This window comes from Cheilinus undulatus, linkage group 10 (assembly GCF_018320785.1).
Source record: "Cheilinus undulatus linkage group 10, ASM1832078v1, whole genome shotgun sequence".
Classification (NCBI taxonomy): domain Eukaryota; kingdom Metazoa; phylum Chordata; class Actinopteri; order Labriformes; family Labridae; genus Cheilinus; species Cheilinus undulatus.
The window spans coordinates 35,454,992-35,474,341 of record NC_054874.1 but is presented as its reverse complement, the minus strand read 5'-3'; the positions used below and the strand labels follow the sequence as shown (position 1 = coordinate 35,474,341).

Here is a 19,350-nt window from a genome sequence, read left to right as displayed (position 1 = left end):
TTGTTTTTTTTTTTCAACTTAAAGAATATTTTATTTAACTTTGAATGTGATATGTTATTTTTCCTTTCCTTCTTTTACTGAATTTCATTTTCTTTATATCTTTTCATCATTACATTTCATTTAAATGTCCTCATACATGCTCTGTTTTTAAATCAGTTCAACACTTTCAATTGCTCTGTGTATGACTGGTGCTCTATAAATAAACTTGCCTTGCCTTACAAGTAAAGGAGATCGGGATATAAGGGCTGCATGATACAGGAAAAAGAGTAATACTGCAATATATTTTCTTTCTGCTATACATATATATATAGAGAGAGGGAGTAAATTGAAAAAATAAAAGCAGGTAAATGTAAAAATATGATACATATACATAGAAATTTAAACAGAGCTAACAGCTAGCTTTAGCGCCATCTGACTGCATCAAAATGGTGTGAGAGTATAGCTGTTGTACCCTACAAAATGGATCAAATGTGCACATACAGAGTGAGTAAGCACTATTCTGCTTTGTTGTGATTATTTTAGGCCATTGCTGTGTGGCTTCTGCAAATGCTCATAGTGCTATAACAAAGGCGTTCTGATTTATTGAGCTGCCCTCAAGGAAGTGCTTGAAAATATATGGGGACCTTTGTGAAAAGTCTTGATTTATTTGAAAATAAAGAGGACCGTGTAATCTTTATGTGTTTTTAGTTTATATGTTTTTAGTTTGTTGCCTTGTTTAAGTAGCGTCCACCTACTTTTTGTATTATCATTGAAATATGTGTCAAATCAATACACATAATGATGAAAAATAAGCATGTGATGATATCTATATATTATCTATATATTTATGAAGTTTGTGGAAAAATGTGATAAAAAAGGTAAAGTTTTTATTTTTTAAATAAACTTTAAAATCAAATTAAACTGCTGATAAAGTTCAAACAACATTTAGAATAAACAAGATGAGGTCCAGATGAGTTCTCAAATGTATAATAACTCCCCCACACACACTCACTCATAACAGAGCACATAAACAGAGCAGATATAGCGTCTACTCATCTACACTGTATGCTCTCTGCAGCAGATTAATAACGTTCTGTGTGACATTTACTGTGATGATGTAAGAAGTGGTCGTTAATGTTAAATGCCCAGATTTTAAAAAGAAATAAAGAAAACTACGATTCTTCCCACAACTTCATCATAACCCCATTAATTCTAACATAGGCACCAATTAGCAGCGAGAGAATGTAGGGGAGTAATGGATAGATTTTCTAATTGCAATCTTATGGGCCTTGGAGTGCCATAAAACTAAACAAAGTACTCCAACTTTTTAATTACAGAAATCAGAGGACTTTCTAACAGCCAATTAAAGGAGATGGTTATTTACTGATCATTTTTCCTTATTATTTTAACTCATTCCTGCAGGGTATGAGTGTTTTATAAGGTCAGAGTGTCCCTCTGTATTGCAACAAATGTTATATTATCCACAACTCAAACTAAGCGGTGCCTTTGTTTGACTTAATTTAATTGTGTTTACTAGTCTAGCATCCTAGCATGGTACGGTTAATTCTTGTCAAACTTGCAGAGATTAAGTGGAAGCTAAAACAGCAAAATGGCAGAATTTAGCAAACACAACAAACAACAAAATCCCTGCATCTTTGCTCATTTGCTAATGATGTTTCAAACTGTTAAACGCCAGCAAAAGAGCAAAGATACAGGGATTTCTGTTATATTTGCCTTTTATTTATATTTTTTACAAGTCTAACCAACTGGAATGTTGGATTTATCCACACAGTTCCTCTTTAGTGGAAAAGATATTCAACTTACCCACATGCTTTTAACTATTAATTGTACATTCTGTAGCCAAGGTCATAAAACTGATAATGTGGGCTTTAAAGAGAGATATAATTGTCCTCTGGCAGCTTGAATAACCACACCATTTAGCTTATTTTACAAAGATTTATCTGGAGTTATTGACCGATCCCTCAGAAGGACGCCTCCAGTAAACATCTGTGTCTTGCTAACCTGGCCTGCTGTACTCTGCACTTTCCTTGTGCACCATCTCCTTGACTCTGCCTCCAAACAGCATCCGCGAAGGGTCATGGTCAAAGGCCTGGAGCGTCTCGCTGGAGCTGTAGGATTTCTGAGTGGGTACACGGCAGGCTCCCTCCTCCCGGTCAGCCGAGGAGGCGGTGTAACGACGCTCTCGATCCTCTCTGTCTCTCTCGCAGAATCTCTCGCGGTCTCTCTGGCTCTTGGACAGCGAGCAGAAAGGCCGCTGCTCCCTCACCCGTTCCATGCTGCCTGCATGCTGGGTATCCAACTCCCTACCCTTCTATCACTGACGCTCTCCTGAGACGCACGCCACTGGATTATTTTTCTCTTTTCTCCCCCGGTTGTGGTTTCCCCTCTTGTACAGCTCTCCCCCCCGCAACTCCTCTTGGTCACTCCTTTAGTCCATTCATCCAGCTGCTTGTTCTACCTGCGGGATAGAGAGGAGGAAAGGAAGTGAGGAGCTCAGATAACACTAATCCATCTGCTTCATCTTCAAAAGGCACACATTTATCCCCCCTCAAACTGCCCCTTGTCCACTCCCCACCTCTAGAACCCTCACCTGTGAACTCTTGCCATACATGACTTCCCCTCTATAAAGCAGATCCCCCTCCCTATTCCCCTTTAAAATCAAGCTCATCTTCAGTGAGCTACTTTCAAAGTTGTTCCAGAAACTAGGGCTGTGGGATGTGGAGCAAAAAAATGTCTCGATATTTTTTCAGCTAAATGGCATTGCACAAAAATATCTTAATATTTTTACTGTAAAAAAAAATGACAAATAGTTGTCACAATATCGGAATTATAAACTTTGATATGATTCTGGTGACAATTAAACATTTAACCCTTTTTGTTACCATGTTAAGAAAAAAATGACATCCTAGAAGGCACCCAGTATTGGCTGTTCTAATCAGCTTTAAACTATCAAAATGTTTTGGACAACCTTCTTCAATTCAAAAAAATTCTAGGGAAGCACAGTATTATTGGCATTCTATTGGTATGAGCAGATATAAGCCTAGAAAATAAAGACAGAAATGAACACTTCTGTCAAAATTTACAACTGATCTTTTGGCTCTGAAAATCGGCCTGTATCAGCTGTAAATATTGGCAATACAGATAAATAAGTTTGTGTAGTTTTATGTGGGAAAAACAAACCTATGAAAAACGAAGTCTGTTTCTTTATTACTTACAGTTTGGGGTGTATTTCAAGGACAAAATGTGTTAATTTTTTTCATCCTCAAACTTTTAGTTGTGTTTTTAAAGGACTTAAGTCTTAGGTCTAAACTACATTTGAATATTGGTATGAGTATCCACTAATAATTATTTTGTAAATATCAGCATATTGGTTATCTGCAAAAATCTGATATTGTGCATCCCTAAAAATGCCCGTACTCTAAAGTAGTGTGTGTTTCAGTGATAAAATCTCCATAATTGTAATGATCTGTGGCATCAGAAAGTACAGAAATCAAATGATCTCCAGTCATATTTCCAAGCAAAACAGAGAGAGCAGTGTCTAAATTGCTCAAATTTGTTGGCAACCTTTAGATTATTGAAAAGAACTGGTGATAAGCCACTATTCCACACATTTTTCCTACCATCATCAATGTTTCTTTCAGTGTTCAGGACTTTTCCTGCATTTTGATAACTGAAAACAACAAATGACCTTATATTGGGTGCCTAGGACTTTTTGTTCTCATTGCATCAAGCAGATATCAGTATCATTTGTTTTTTTTACAAATAATATAAATGCTTCTGGGGCGAAGATGGCCTAGCGGTTGGCCCCATGTACACAGGCCTGTACATGTCCCACCCTCTCTCATGCCTGTTTCCGACTATTCGCTATGCCCCTTTATAAATAAAGGCATAAAATGCCCAACAATACATCTTAAGAATAATAATATAAATGCTCATAAAAAATAAAGAAAATGATTTTAGCCAAAGGGCATTCAGTCTAAACATTTCAAATAGATTATCTTATGGTCAATACACATTATTACTGTTTGAGTTTCTTACTGTTAGCAATCTTTTAGGCCTGATACTTTTTAAATCAACTATCCCAATACAAACAATATATTCTAACCCTCTATCCTGGCTGAAAAATATGCTCTGGATAAATCTTCAAAATTTAATAAACGGCCCATCCCTACTTGAAGGCTCTGTTTTTTTCTTACAAATATTGAGAAAATTTTCCCACCACTGAACTCCATAATTGACATCTGCCAAGAGTCTCATGCTTTTTTAAATGACATATAAATCAATAAGTGACATATCACAGTGGCAAGAGAGTTTTTGACACCATGATATTATGCCTCAATTTTAGATTTAAACACTCGTAAAGAATTATAATTCTGACACATGACATTCATGCTAAACCACTGTAACGCCCAGAGCACAAATGACAAGATGCAAAGTGACATATTTCAGTGATATATAAATATATATTGCATTTTTCAGATTGACATCTGAAACATTGTGGCAATTTTAAAGGGCCAATTTGTGAAATTAAATCTTTATTGTCCGCTTAAAGTCACTGATTTCTGCCTGTCTGAATTGCTGTTAAGGATTACATCTAATAATACAAAAATATCTGTCTGTTGCAGCTTCTTCATCAAGATGAAAGTAAAATGATCAAACTCTGCAGCTGTCAAAGCGTTTTTAAAATTGGGGTTTTTAAATGTCAATAATAACACCATGCTTTTATTTAACAGGCGCTGAACTATTTCCATAAATTGTTTCTTCACTGAACAGTCCCTCCAGTAAAACTGCTTCTATTAGGATTTGTGAAGAAACTGGATAAACCCAAAACTAAACTAACTACAAGGCTTATAGTTGTAAATCTTCTGACTGTTAGGAAACAGTGACAACCACGGATCTGACCCTCCATATTTTATTTCATTCATATAATTGGGTCAATCTTGTTAAAAGCCAATACCTTTGACTTATATTACCGATTTCAGTTGAATTGTTCTTTCTAAGTTTGTCCATTTTACAATGGCTGGGATGAAAAATATAAATACCAAGTTATCACATCATTTATACAGGTGTGTAGTTAAACTGACTATTATCAGTGGGTTTTCATTAGTAGTTTTTAGAAGTGCAATAAGTGTAATATAGTTACAGATACTTCAAACTGTAGCTTTCACAGTGTATAACTAGGTCTGGAGTATAATTTTATAATCAGAAATAGGTCTGACAAGTGAGAGTACACTTTATGAATAGAAGGCACGCTTCATGAATAACACATATATCACACTAGGCACAATAAATAAGGGCTATCTCAAAAACGTAACAAAATAATTTTCTTACATGTTGTCCAAATATTATCTTAATACACAGACAGTTTGGGTTTACATCTGTTGCCCTCAATCCGAAAACAGTAGAGGTCAGGGGATTATTATTAGAATCAAAAGCATTGGAAGTACTTCAAATACAACATTTTTCTAGGATCAAGATTCAATGCCTCATTGATCAAACTGAAACTCCTGTGAGAGACTTTCAGATTGAGTGACTGTGTGTCCCCTGTTGATAAAGCAGCAACTTTACCATTGTTCTTTACTTTCTTTTGTCCTTAGTACAAGCAATGTTTTATTTTTTTAACTCATATCTCATTGAACTCTCTTTTACTGTTACAATGTCTCATCACTTAGTGATAAGAAAAGATAAGACAATGCAATGTAGCCTAACGTAACGTAACGTGTGTATTCCCCATGGAGGAAACAGTTACCAATAGAGAGCAAAGACCACTAAAAGAAGAGTTTAGATGTGAAAATAAAAAAGTGTTGAAAAGCCAAGGGAGTAAACAATAAGACAATTACATAAACTACATGCACATTTGTTTGTGGGAAGATGAAAAATACTCTCCAAAATAAACAGTGTGTACTGAATTGATATAATCAAGCGCCAGATAAAGCATTATACTCGCGATAATAAATGGAAAGATGCAACTGAATACTATGGATAAAAAGTTACGACACCGTCTGTCTTTCAAGTCAGCTTACCTTAGGAGCAATTTTTTAATAGTAAAAATCAAATTGAAAAAAAAAAAAAAAAAAAGACACCAAATTATTGTTTTTAATTCTCAAAAACTGCATTTAAAGTGGAAGGAACAGAGATTTCTCAGCAGTTTTACTCACTTTTCAAAAGGTTGCAAAACTTTTGGTTAAAAATATGACAAAAAATCTCTATTTTTTGATACCAATAATCATTTTATCATGGTACACTAAATTGTAGAACATGTTTCAAATTTTAATACTCAGAAACTGTGATTTATGATTAATATTTTGCATTTGTTTTTAGGGTTTTTTTTTTTTTGTTGTTGTTTTTTGCTCTTATGTGGAAAGGATAGGACAGCAGTCAACGTCAAAAATCAGAGAGAGCGAGCGAGCATAAAAACAGCATGCACGAGAGGGGCCTCGGGTCAAACATGAACGTGGACTGCCTGCTTGGAAGATGCAGACGGGGCATGACCGAACTGCTATGCTAACAGTGCCCTAAATGTTTTGCATTTCCATGCAATTTTTGCAAAATATAAGAGAAAAATTGCTCATTTTGAATGTGTAGGACTTTGATTTTTTTTCCCATGACAACAAAATACTGTTGATTTTCACAACAATGTTATCAAAGTTTTAAATTCTGCTAATGTGACAACCATTTGTTAGATTCTACATTAAAATATATATCCTGAACTGCCATTCAGCTAAACAATGTCACAATATGATTTTTGTTCAAATTAACATATATATTTCTGCAGCATTCGTAACAATTACCTCCTCGGGCAGCAGTTTCTATTGTGTTAGAATAACACAATAGAAAAAGTCTTTATGCTGATGGGCTGTTTTTAAAAGCATTTAGAGGCATTACTAATAATTCTGTCCATCTGTTTTAATAGCCAACTAAAAACTCCTCACAGGAGCTTTAAAGTAAGTTATATAGTACAGGAAAAAAATCTCTGCTATTACCTTGCTTAACTGTTGACTTTCTGTACAGTTCTTGAAACAAACCCATCTGCACAGCGAGCTATCACCAGAGGTTAGTCAGAAAATTGATTTTTCCTTTGGTATGAATAACTTAGGATACATACATATTTCAAGCAAAAATGCAAACCTGTGCTACTTTTTGATTTCCCACACCATGACAGCAAAAAAATTCAATTTCACGCACAATGCATGACCCAACCATGTTTCCTATCCACTTTGTATGCACTGACAGCATATGAGCCCCATATAGGACTAAAAGATAATGTTGCTCTCTGCATGTAAACCTTAGAGTTAAAATTGTTACATTTATTTTAAATCTGAAGACAATGATGCAGGTGGAGGCTCTAAAACATGAACAGGAAGGATGGGGATGTGACTAATCTGGACAAAAAATCCTTAAGTGGACTGTGGATGTGAGCCCCAGTGTGTCAGGAGTGTTTATTACCAGCCATTTTCCACTGCCTCCTGACACGCACACACATACACTCACCCCACACTAGTTTCATTTCTCTCCTGGCTGAGCTGTAAGACTGGAGTATCAGACTCCTTCTTCCCCCAAATGAGATCCACTTCGTTTCACATCAAGCATCAAAACCTTCCAATGAAGCCAGGACAGCATACGAGAGAGCAGCTCTGGCCCCGCTGAGACTTCCCAAAAAACTGAAGCAGTCGCTGGTGGAGTACGGGATGCAGGGATAATGAAAATTGTAAACTGTTCTAGGCCTCTTCAGCTTATTTTTTCCTCCACACTTCTCTCCTGGAGTTGCTGGATATCACTGTGTTCCCCGATGGGCTGAGATGCAATCAGTGACACGCTCTCTTGTAACCCTGATACTCAACTCTTGACACTCCCCCCACCGCACATGCACTGACTTAACGATGCCACAGGACATCTCACTCACATCTCATCACTTTCAGGAGATTGTGCACACCCTGTCCAGATTGGCAGATTAATGTACAGGATGAGTGCGAGCAGACACGCCCAGAAGCCTCCCTGATTACGATCCTTGTCTTCTTTATGGACTTGTAAAGGGATCTGCTGTCTGAAAAACAGCTAATGCTACAAGTCTTAGGCGCTGAGCTGTGAGCCCCCTGCTATACGAGGAATTAGATTTGTGTCCTAATCAGCTATAAGCCCTTGAGTGACCAGGCATGTCCCCGTATAAACATTTATGCCTCACTCCGTGGACCTGGAGATGCCATCTTTTTTTTTTTTTCCTTTTCACAGCTCATCAAAGTGTCTAGCTCATGCACAGGCGCTGCACATGGGGACACTATCAGGATACAAGGGAGACATTCATGGTAGTTTAAGTTTTCTACAAAAGGTCATAGAGGCTCTAGAGGGGATTCTATTGTGTTTCTGCAGGCTTTAAATTTCAATGGTTTTAACTACAGTATGAAGTAGAAGCAGGGAGGAATGAAAGGCAGTCAGTCTGGGCTCTATTACTATAGTACACACCTTTTTCTCAGATAGATGCAACAAAACTTGTGCAAAAAAAGGATTAAGGTAAGAGTAGACGTAAATATTCAACTTTTTCACAGTGAAGTTTGAGTCACCAAAGTTCAGATATATACATGCACTATAACAATAAAAGTAGATGTCAAAAGGGCATCTCCACAGGATGTTTCAGAACTAAATTAGTGGACTTACACAATAAAAAACACAAGAATAAAATAAACACAAACAATGGGAAAACGATGTATTAGAAGAAGTAACAGAAAGGGACATCATGTATTTGTGAGACTGGTATGCACTAAAGTGTCTTCTTAAGATACCTTTTTAAAAAGGCTTGCCAAATTTTCAACCAAAGACAGTTCTGGATCAAAGATGAGCATAGTTTCTGTTCCAAAAGGAGTGTGATTACAAATTTGGTTATTCAAAAGTAAAAACTGGTCAAAATTTCAGCGTTTACAAACTTTTTCTTTTCACTTTGGCAGGTGAAAATATTTTCCATATCCCCTTACCATACACATGAACACATTAGTGTATGATAGAAACAGAAAAACATTTCTCACACTAGAATGTGGTATAATTATGGTGTGGCTCTCTCTTTAATATTCATCATTATACAGGTAAAGCTGAGGGCAAGATATGATCCATAATATATATATATATATATATATATATATATATATATATATATATATATATATATATATATTTTTTTTTTTTTTTTTTTTTTTTTTTCCAGATTTACTTTTGGAACTTTTCATGCCTTTATTTGATAGAGTAATGACAGTGGATAGACTAGGAAACAGGGAATAGAGTGGGGAGAGACATGCAGTAAAGGGCCACAGGCCGGATTTGAACCCGGGCCGCCTGCGTACATGGGCAACACCTTAAACCACTTGACCATCTGCGCTCCCATGACCCATAATATTTTGCATAAAAATAACAAGGATGGTTCCCTACCACACTCTTGGCAAGTACACTTCAGGATTCATTCTTACAATGACTTGCAGGGGTTTTATGATAATGTTTAGCCCTTGTCATCTAGGTGGGCCAAAAACAACTCAGTGTTTCTAATATAGTAACTGTACAAATATTTTACAATGATAAGTAGTTTCAAATAAATAATACATTTTTACTACATAAACAAAAGAAGAAGTAGTGTAAAAACTGTGTTAATGATGGAATAAAGGTCCAACACAGAACTGGTTAGAAAGTTATACGTATGTTTTGCAAAGAGGAAAACCAAACCAGGTCAAATCTGACCAACAAGAAAAATAGATCTGATTATTTCCCTCCTTTAAGAAAAAAACGCTGTTTGACTGTGATAATCTATCATTAAAAGATGATGATGACATTCAAAATAATTCAGAATTTTTAAAACTTAGAAAAGTAATGATTCCATGTAAATAAGGCCATTTTGGCTATATTGACCACAATGTTTTAAGTGTTAAACGTATATGAATACACTGAAATGAAGTTTCAGTATCTCAGAAATTGGTGATACTTTATGCTACCATACTTTAAAATCAGTATAAGAGTTAAAACACATCTGATGAGGACACTTTGACCAGGGCTGGGCAATCAATTGAAATTAAGAATAAAATCACAATAGGTCTGACTGCAATTTTAAAATCGCACAAGGTCCTTTTTTTTAGCCTTGAAATGTGTTTTAAAATATCAGTTAAATACTGTTCTCAAAGAAGAGATATTCTGTCTACACACCAAACAAATATTTAATTGTCAGTGTTTTATGGAATAATTTGCAAAAAGTCCTACTGTCCTTGTTTTTGTATGTCTTATGGAAATGGAATCAGACACAAACTCATATCCCCTTCAATACAACAATTTATGGCTTATTTGCAATGAGTCAAAATGATCACAATTCCTTTTTTTTAATAATCACTCTGCCTTTGTTTAATCCACCAAATTCTGGGTTCGCTATAATAAAGAATGATTTATTGCTAGTTTGTTGAGAAATACATAGGATGAGGAACTTAAAATAATTGCATATTTAATTGCAATATTGGGGGCGTGGGGGTGGGGGAGTGGAGTCTATAGACTGGCCTGGTCAGGGCTGGACGATTTTAGCTAAAATGACAATCAGGATTATTTTGATAAATATTGGGATGACAATTATTAAAAAGCATTTATTATTAATAGTATTAGTATTATTATCTTTATTGTTATTATTTTGGTCAGTGTATGCATGTATGTGTAGATAAAAAGTGAAGGGCAGCCAGCTGAGTAAAAGTTGTTAAGAAAATGTATAAAGGCTTATTCATTTTTTTCATATCCTTTCAACAGAAGAGTACATGGAGTTGTTACTGTGCTAAGCCCAATGTGAATAACTGTCATCAATCAGGAGTCTTTGATTGTGGGAAAGAGAATATCCCAGTCATGATAAAAAGTCAACTAATTTTGCAGCTGTAGTTATCCATATTGTTTGGTTTTAACTTTTGTTACATCTATGCTTGAAAATCTGGATTAGGACAACCCTAGAATGATAAAGAGAAAAATAATTTGCTTTTTTTTGTTGACAAAGGTTTTTTGTTGCCTGATTCGGGTCCATACACAGCAAATAAATGACTAGGTAGAAAGTGTGCAGGGGATTTATGGACATGTTTTTGTTGTACACCTTGCCTTCCAGCACACCTACCTTATAAAAAAGATGGGCTAAGCACTTTTCTTCCAGAGAAATAGACATGCAAAGTGCAAACTAAAGGGTTTTCTGCAACAAAAATAGAAGTCCTTTATATCCAATCTCATGTTATTCAACCATCGAAAATTCAGGCACACTCACTGCAAAAATTGCACAGATACATTGTGAAAATTCTGTATTTGTGCAATTTTGACAGTATGCAGGAGTTTCCCTACAATTTTTAATGGACTCATTCCTCCCTTTTGTTCTTTTCTTGTGAAGCTGACATTATTTGCAAAGCTTTGCCATTTTTCCATTCAATTGATCATTATATAATAGAGACTGTATCATTTAAAATACACAGTATCAAAAAGTATCTAAGTATCAGACATTTTGGCAACCTTATTACAGACACAGGAAACTTCCAGGCAAATAAAAAGAATGTTCTTTTTAACACCTTATCTCTGCAAGTATCCTCAATGAGACAAATACAGAACAAACTGTAAAAAGGACTGGAAGCACAGAAAAGTCAGAGCAAAGTGAAGGATTTGTCTGATCAAGTTTTAAAGAGAACATCTTGCAGGTAAAAATGTTGAATTCTCTAAATCTGAGTTCTGGTTGAGCTTTTCCGGTATCCCTCGGTGCTACATTCCCTTTTACCTTTGATCAGGCAGTGGAATAAGGACAGCAGCTCACCCGTGACCACTCGCTGGAACAGTCGACACTGCAAAATTAGTGTCACACAGAGATCCTCTGGCGAGCCACTGAGGCACGGACAAAGACAGTTCATGATCTACGCCGAACTGCTCCACACACGTCCCAACGACTCCCATGCCAGCAGAGAACGGTCCCCCTGACACTTGGTACTGTCCTACACCTCTGCACCTCTCTGAAGCATGAACTATAAACCATCTGTATAATACGGCGTGAAGAAGTGCGTCCAACTCAATTGGCTCTTCAGGGCGGTTGGAGAGGTTTCAAGGATCGAACTGAGATTTTCTTTTTTCATGTTTGACACACAGTTATTCATCAAAGGTGAGAGTCAGTGTGTTTTATGTTTCCATCGAGGAATTTGGAAGAGACAACGAAAAGAGGGGACTGAAATTTTTCAGATCTCCCGAACCAAAGAGTAATTATTAATTAAACAAGTAAATGACAAGCAGTGTGGCTGTCATCAGACACTCAAAAGGAGAGGAGTTTTTTGATGCTTTAAGCAAAGATGGCTGGCAAAAAGACTTGCTTTCTAGGTAGCAGTGGATTTAAGAGTCCATAAATCTGTGCTCAGAGAAATCAAAAGATAGGTTATGAATCAACTTGATGAACAAATCAGCCTTTTTTGTCAAATTAAGGTTCTTGTCATTAATATCATTCCCAATTGGCTAACTATTTATCTCAAGGTTTTCTTGAGCACGCGGTACAGGAATGGTCAGGCCAAGAAAAGTGAACACTGTGATGAGCCACATCATAAAATCTAAATCCTAACTGTGCTGGGTCAAGATGAACCATAAATGGACCAGGATGCATTTTTTAGACTGTTTGATGTTCACATACAAGGAATATTTTCATAAACTGGAAAACCACTAGCAGTGGATGGTGCTGATTTGAACCCAAGAAACTACATTTTTTTATGTGACAGCATCAAATAAAAGTGATTATGGATTTATCATTTACTTCTCAATGTTTAGTAAAAGAAACAGTTACAACATTAAGAGAAAATTGAATTTTCAGATCTCTCTTTTCATTTTGATATGCTACATCCACTGTCTGGGATAGTACAACACTAAAACCAGGTATCAGCAAAAATAATGCATGAATATATCCTTAAAATTTCATAAAAATTGCAAAAATCTTTAAATTTCTGTAAATTAAAGACTACTGGTATGTTTGGAAAACATGCCTCATCCCTAATTTTAAATTATGCCTTGTTAAAATGATAATGTGTTGCAGTTTTATAGCTGTACGCCAGACAACAAGACAGTTTGAATTATTCATGACTATTGTTTAAAGGTCCTGACACTTGGCATCAAATCTCATCAGTTCTCCCTGTAGTATTTAATACTTGTGGCAAAATTAAACTCAACATTATCAGTGCATATTCATAAACACATGGAGTAAATAAATAGATTTACAGAGAACATTCTCAGGTATTATGTGACCATTTCATTCATTTCAAGGTTTGGAGTGCTGCCTCATCAGCCCCTGTGGGTGTGGTTACATCACACAGAAATGACAGTAGCTAAAGAACCAACCAGCTGTGAACAGATTCAGACCCAATTATTGCTGCATTCTGATTGGTGCACAGAAGTACATGACATGATTTTCCCCTGTAGGCCCCGCCCACAACCACAGGAGCAAGAAGACATACAAAATTCTCCCTTGTAAGATACACCAAAGTGTTTAAGCCAAAACTTCACTTCATATTGACAACACTGCTTATCTTATGTATTATATATTGTACTGTCCATGAAGATACTTAAAATCTGTCCAGACAAGAAGTCCTCCAGCTTTTAAAATCTGTGCTAAATGGCTTTTAACAGTTTATGAGGATGCTTTGTTTGATTAAGTAAAGTTATTTAATGCTTAAAAAGTGCTGACATTTTCATTTTTAGTTGGAAAATTGTGTTAATTTTCATCCCTTGCTGTGTACAAAGATATATTTGTTATATTTCTCTATTATTATAATGTTGCTCATATTCTTATATTTTGGTCTAATGCATCATCATGTAGGTTTTACGATCTTGTATAAACACAGTGTCTGAAATAATAATTCTACTGTCAAGAATGTCACCACTATCATACTTTTCCATGTTACTTAACTCATAATACCTCTATGCATCCTGTTTTAGGCATGGTTTCTTTTGTTTCCACTTCAACTTTATAAAACACTTTGTTTTGATATTTCAGTTCTATTTGAAGCTTTTTTGTGATGCTCTTATTCTACTCATCTTTACGGTGGCCGATAAGGGAAAACGGTCTGCAAAAGCCAGACACCATCTAAATCAAACAAAACAGTTTCAATAAGAGAAACACTTCAACTTTAGAAACGCAATCAAAAGTCCAAACAAACTTCAAAAGGGGAAACACGATGCAACAGACAAAACGCTCTTCAAGAATCAAAAACAAATTCATGAACAACAAACGCACTTTTAATACAGAAACGATTCCACACTCAAAACGATCCTAACCCAAAATGCGCTTTAGAACCAAAAACATCAAAAAGCACCTCGACTCCAGGGGGCGCTCTAGCAGGAAGAGCGAGAGGGAGAGACAGACAGATGGAAGAGAGGACGAGCCGAGGACAGACTTATGATTGTGTTTTGAAATTTATTACAGGGTATTAAAACTTGTTACCAGTATGTAGTAACAACGGGTTGTGAATTGATGGGGGATGGGGGAGATTCCCCCCTTCTGGTTCTGATTTACCCCCTCTGATGACACATTTTCATTTCCAGGGGTATACATTTTATCTGACTTATCTGTTGAGACTTAGTTTCACCCCTTCAAAGGTAGCTCACTCTCTGTCCATCACAGATCATCAGCTACTCAGCTGAGGAACGTTTACACAGGAAAAAATGCCCTGACATATGGGATTGTACTCGTGGCTCTACGAGTTTTTACGTCAGAGACTCATCCACGTCAGGAGTAGCTAAATAAGTCAAGGTCGGCCGTTGTGTATTCACCATACGCACCACAGCCCAGTTACAGGACTAAAAAAGCATCAGGTGATAATAGGCTTGAGAGAGCCCAGTGTATGCCTGGTTATAGATCAAAGGCTAGGGAAATGTCCCCACTCTGGTTTTTCACCAATTCGCACTGCGTCTGATTTAATATACATTACAGCAGCTATGATCATTAACTAGGCTTCATGACAAAACCTGAAAGCTTAAGCTTATATTATTTAAAAAAGTATGCCCACACTTAAAAAAAAATGTAAATATATACATTGATATAGAAAACGTTAAGTTACATTACCACGTTATAACTTTCCTGTCACTATTACTGTACCTACTGAGAGTCACGTGACTCAACAACTGGATTAACATTTCTTTATGACACACAAAAAACTAGCATTAGGGAAGACAGGAGTTAGAGCTGAGTGTTCCTGTCTGCTCTAATTGTCTTTACATTGTCTTAAAATTAAACTGATCAACTCTCAGACTAACAGTGCAGAGCTCCACTCTATTCCCACTGACTCTTTCTATTTATGCGCTCAATAGTCAAATGATTATTCACACTATCATCAAAAAGAGAAAATTTTCCTGCATAGATGTTAAAGAATAGTCTTCTAATAGTTTATTGGTCTTCGGGATAGCAGAAAATGAACATGATCATGTTTATGGATTTGGCGGTAAGAATTGTATGATTTACTAGTGCCAAGAAAACACATTAATATGACTCAACAAAAGAGCATCTCTATCATAGGTAAAATGTTTCAGACCTCTCCAGCATTTTATTTACAAAAAGGAGGGGAATTTGTTTGAACTTCTGATGTAAATAGGCTCAGACAAAGTTTCACTCGCCAGTGTGAGAACTCAGGCCATTTGCGACAATCAGACTGCAGTATAAGAACATAAATCTTTAATTTTGATCATGTGTCATGAAAGATTCAATCAAATAGTGAATGCTGAGAACAAAGGACCAGAGTGGGAGGCATTCAGTTTGAGCAGAGGCAGAGATAAAATGTATACCCCTCGGAGATGAAAATGTATCATCAGAGGGGGGGGATCAGAACCAGAAGGGGGGAAATATTCACACCCTGATGTAACTACATACTGGTAACAAGTATTATTACCGTGTAATAACTTTCAAAACACACTCATAAGTCTGTCCTCAGCTTATTGACGTTTTTGGTTTTGAAGCACGTTCTGGATCAGGATCGTTTTGAGTGTGGAATTGTTTCTGTATTAGAAGCACGTTTGTCATTCATGAATTTGTTTTTGATTTCTGGAGAGCATTTTGTCAGTTGCATTGCGTTTCCCCTTTTGAAGTTGGTTTGGACTTTTGATTGTGTCTCTAAGGTTGAAGCGTTTCTCTTATTGAAGCAGTTTTGTTTCATTTAGAGCTTTTGTGGACCGTTTTCCCTTACCGGCCACCGTACCTCTTATCTAATGTTACCTGTGGACTGGGCATCCCTTGTGGTGGATGATACCCTGAAAATAAACTATTAAAACTTCTGTATAAGTAAATGGATGAAAAGACAGATGCAAATTTGACTTTAAAAGGGTCATTTAAACAATATTTGAGATTTTTTTTTCTCTGCTGGGTATTGTGCATACATTTCTTTTGTATATCAACAGATAAAACAGACAATATCATCAAAAACTTCATTATTCATACTTCTAGAATTCTAAGCTTGACATAACACCAGTGAAAAGTGAGTTCTTGTTTAAACTAAAAATTGCATGCACATTGTCTAAACTGCACAAAGACATTGGCAGCGTTTGCATACTAAGGTCATGCATGGAAGGGAAATTACTCTTCATAAGTGAATGGCAGTTATTCAAAATAAATAAATAAATACACTAAAAGAATCTAAGATTCTGAGTGATGGACTGGGATATATGTCTGCATGTGCTAGCTTGATGCTAACAAATAATGGGAATTGCCATTAATGGGCTATCAGATTTAGCAATGCGTTGTCTTGATTTTAACTTAAGAAAACTTTTTCACTTGACAAAGCAATGTCAAATAGACTCACTGATCATGCACATAAAATGTGCAGTTAAACAGACCTTTTCTTAAGTTTGGGGTAGGGAAGTTAGGTTTTTAGCATCCCAGTTGTGATACCAAAAACTGCTTTCTTCTTGCGATATTTGATGGTGCAAACAGCTTTGAGATGGGCTACAGCAACTGTCTAACTGTAATAATGCATTACAACCAAAAGCCAGTAAAAACAATTGGAGAAATAAACAGGTTTATATTGATGCAGCAAGAAATCTTATTTCTTTCTTAATACATTAATCAAAAATCCTAATACCTATTCTGTACCAATATATTTGAAATGCGCAGTGCAAATTAGACAGTGCTCTCTCTCTTGCTCTCTCTGGACTAAAATATGACTAGAGAGCTATAGTTTCCTGAAAACATCAACTCCTTTCAATCAGTACAGTAAAGAAGACTGCATGATTTTGAAATACATTGTCTCAAAAAGCAAAAAAAATTCAGACAACCTTATAAAGTTGTCCTATAAACATATCAACAGACATTAACTCAGAGACATTTTCGAAAATGCTTTCTCAGTAACTTCTTTGCAAAACTAACTTAATAAATAGGTGGCCCACATCCCTGACTTCAGCACACAGCAGTTTGCAGGAGCCGAGTGGCCACCGCTGACCAGAATGCTGAAATGGCATCTCCTCACTAAGCCTTTGTTCGGTAATTATATTTCCGCAGGGGCCGCTGTTCAAGGCGGCTCAGATCTCCCTGTCGGTGACCTCTGTAAATAACAGTAATAAAGAGCACACTTGTCGTGGGCCGGTATGTCCCTCCAAGACAATCCACCTGTCACCAAGTGGCCTGCCCCCCTCCCACCTACACCTCCCCCCCTTCCTTCCTCATCTTGTTGTTGGCCATTTTCCGGAGCACAGATCAGACGCCTCTCAGCCACAGGGAGCGCTGAGAGTGGTTGATGGAGCTGCTGAAGATCACGGCCGCCTTCCTTTAACACAGCCAGTACCTCCAACAATAGCCGCCTCTGACAGCTTTGCATAATTCATATTGTCGAGTCTCTCTCCCCTTGCCTCCTCAACGCTCCTCTCTCCCTCTCTCTCTCCTCTTTCACTCCTCCTCTGTTTTCTTTTTTTTTCCTTTTTTGTGCCTCCCGGCGCTCGGAGAACGTGAGAGTGAGAAGCGGGGCAGTGTTCCATCAGATGCTGCCTGTTTCCCCCTGACACCAGTGATTTTTTGGAGACACACAAGTGTTTGTCAGCAGCACGTTGCCCAGACCCTGTGAATCCTGGATGCCATCTGAACCAGATTGTGTTGGTTCTTTATTGAGGCTCAAAGCCTTAATCTGCTCACTGCAACATGAAGTGTGAAACTATCGCCTTAAAATACACCAGAATCTGAGACGAAATGATCAATTGTTGATCAGCTGATACTTCAAAAATGACAGATCTGAGTGAATCTGAAGAAAAAAGGTTCTTAATCAAGTTGCATGGCCCTGTAACATGTATAAAATCATGCTTTGATTTGTTTTCACAAAGGGCTCTAAATTGTAGGGGTTAAAATCACCACTTTCATGACAATATCATGCAATATCAATCCCTTGAATAATGGCACAATGTTTTTTTTTTGTTTGTTTTTTGTTTTAAACTTGGAGTCAATTCAGGAGCCTGCAATCAATATCAAACAATATTATGTCCTCATTAAACATAGTTAAAGAGAACAGCCTTAACAATTTCATTACTAAACAGTTTCTACATTTAATGAATAAAAAAGAGCAAAGACCTGCATGTCAGTGTACAAAACCATGTTTTCAATGTTTAAATGCAAATGCTTGATAATTACCTAAAATTAAGGCCTCCAGACTACATTTAAACTAGTAACCTAACAATGGATGGGTTAAATCACATTGAATTTATCACAGGAAAAATTTCAAGTAGCAAATATTCTTTTCTTTTTTCGTATTCTGATCAAATTTAAAGCACAAATGTGAACCTACTCTGCACCCTTTCATAATCACGACTCGTCGTTTTGTCTCAAGATTAGGGATGCACAATATTATCAACAATATATCTGTATCAGATATTATCTTTAAAAGTTAATTATCAGTTTTTATTTCTGCTGACATTTACAACCAAAATACCAACTGTAAATACTGGATATATACAGGTACAGCTAGAAAAAATTAGAATATCATGAAAAAGTTCAATATTTTTTGTCACTCATTTCAGAAAGTGAAACCCATATATTATATAGACTCATTACACATAGAGTGAAATAATTCAAGCCTTTATTTTTTGAATTTTGATGATTATGGCTTACAGACAATGAAAACCCAAAATTCAGTGTCTCAGAAAATTAGAATATCGGGAAAAAGTTCAATAGTGGAAAGTCATGGTGTCACATCCTAATCAGCTAATTAACTCAAAACACCTGCAAGGGTTTCCTGAGCCTGAAATATGAAAAAGTGAGTGGAGTTTTAGGCAGATTCAACAAACCTACGCCAGCTAAGTATGTTTAGGATTGAAGTTTGTTTCTTTTCATTTAGCAAAAATGCCTCTTATCTCTTGCCTTCTTTTCCCTCTGTCTGTACT

At 36.4% G+C, this 19,350-nt stretch overlaps 1 protein-coding gene across 8 annotated transcripts in view; it reads right to left on the bottom strand.

Moving 5' to 3' along the window:
- The window catches only part of si:dkey-237h12.3 (teneurin-3), a 305,241-nt gene that overhangs the window by 261,286 nt on the left and 24,605 nt on the right, over positions 1-19,350 (bottom strand). For all 8 annotated transcript variants that reach the window (XM_041797163.1, XM_041797159.1, XM_041797167.1 and 5 more), the window contains one exon: positions 2,002-2,458. In XM_041797163.1, the coding sequence (XP_041653097.1) occupies positions 2,002-2,275 (274 nt within the window). In that variant the 5' untranslated portion in view covers positions 2,276-2,458. The remainder of the gene's footprint in view (positions 1-2,001; positions 2,459-19,350) is intronic.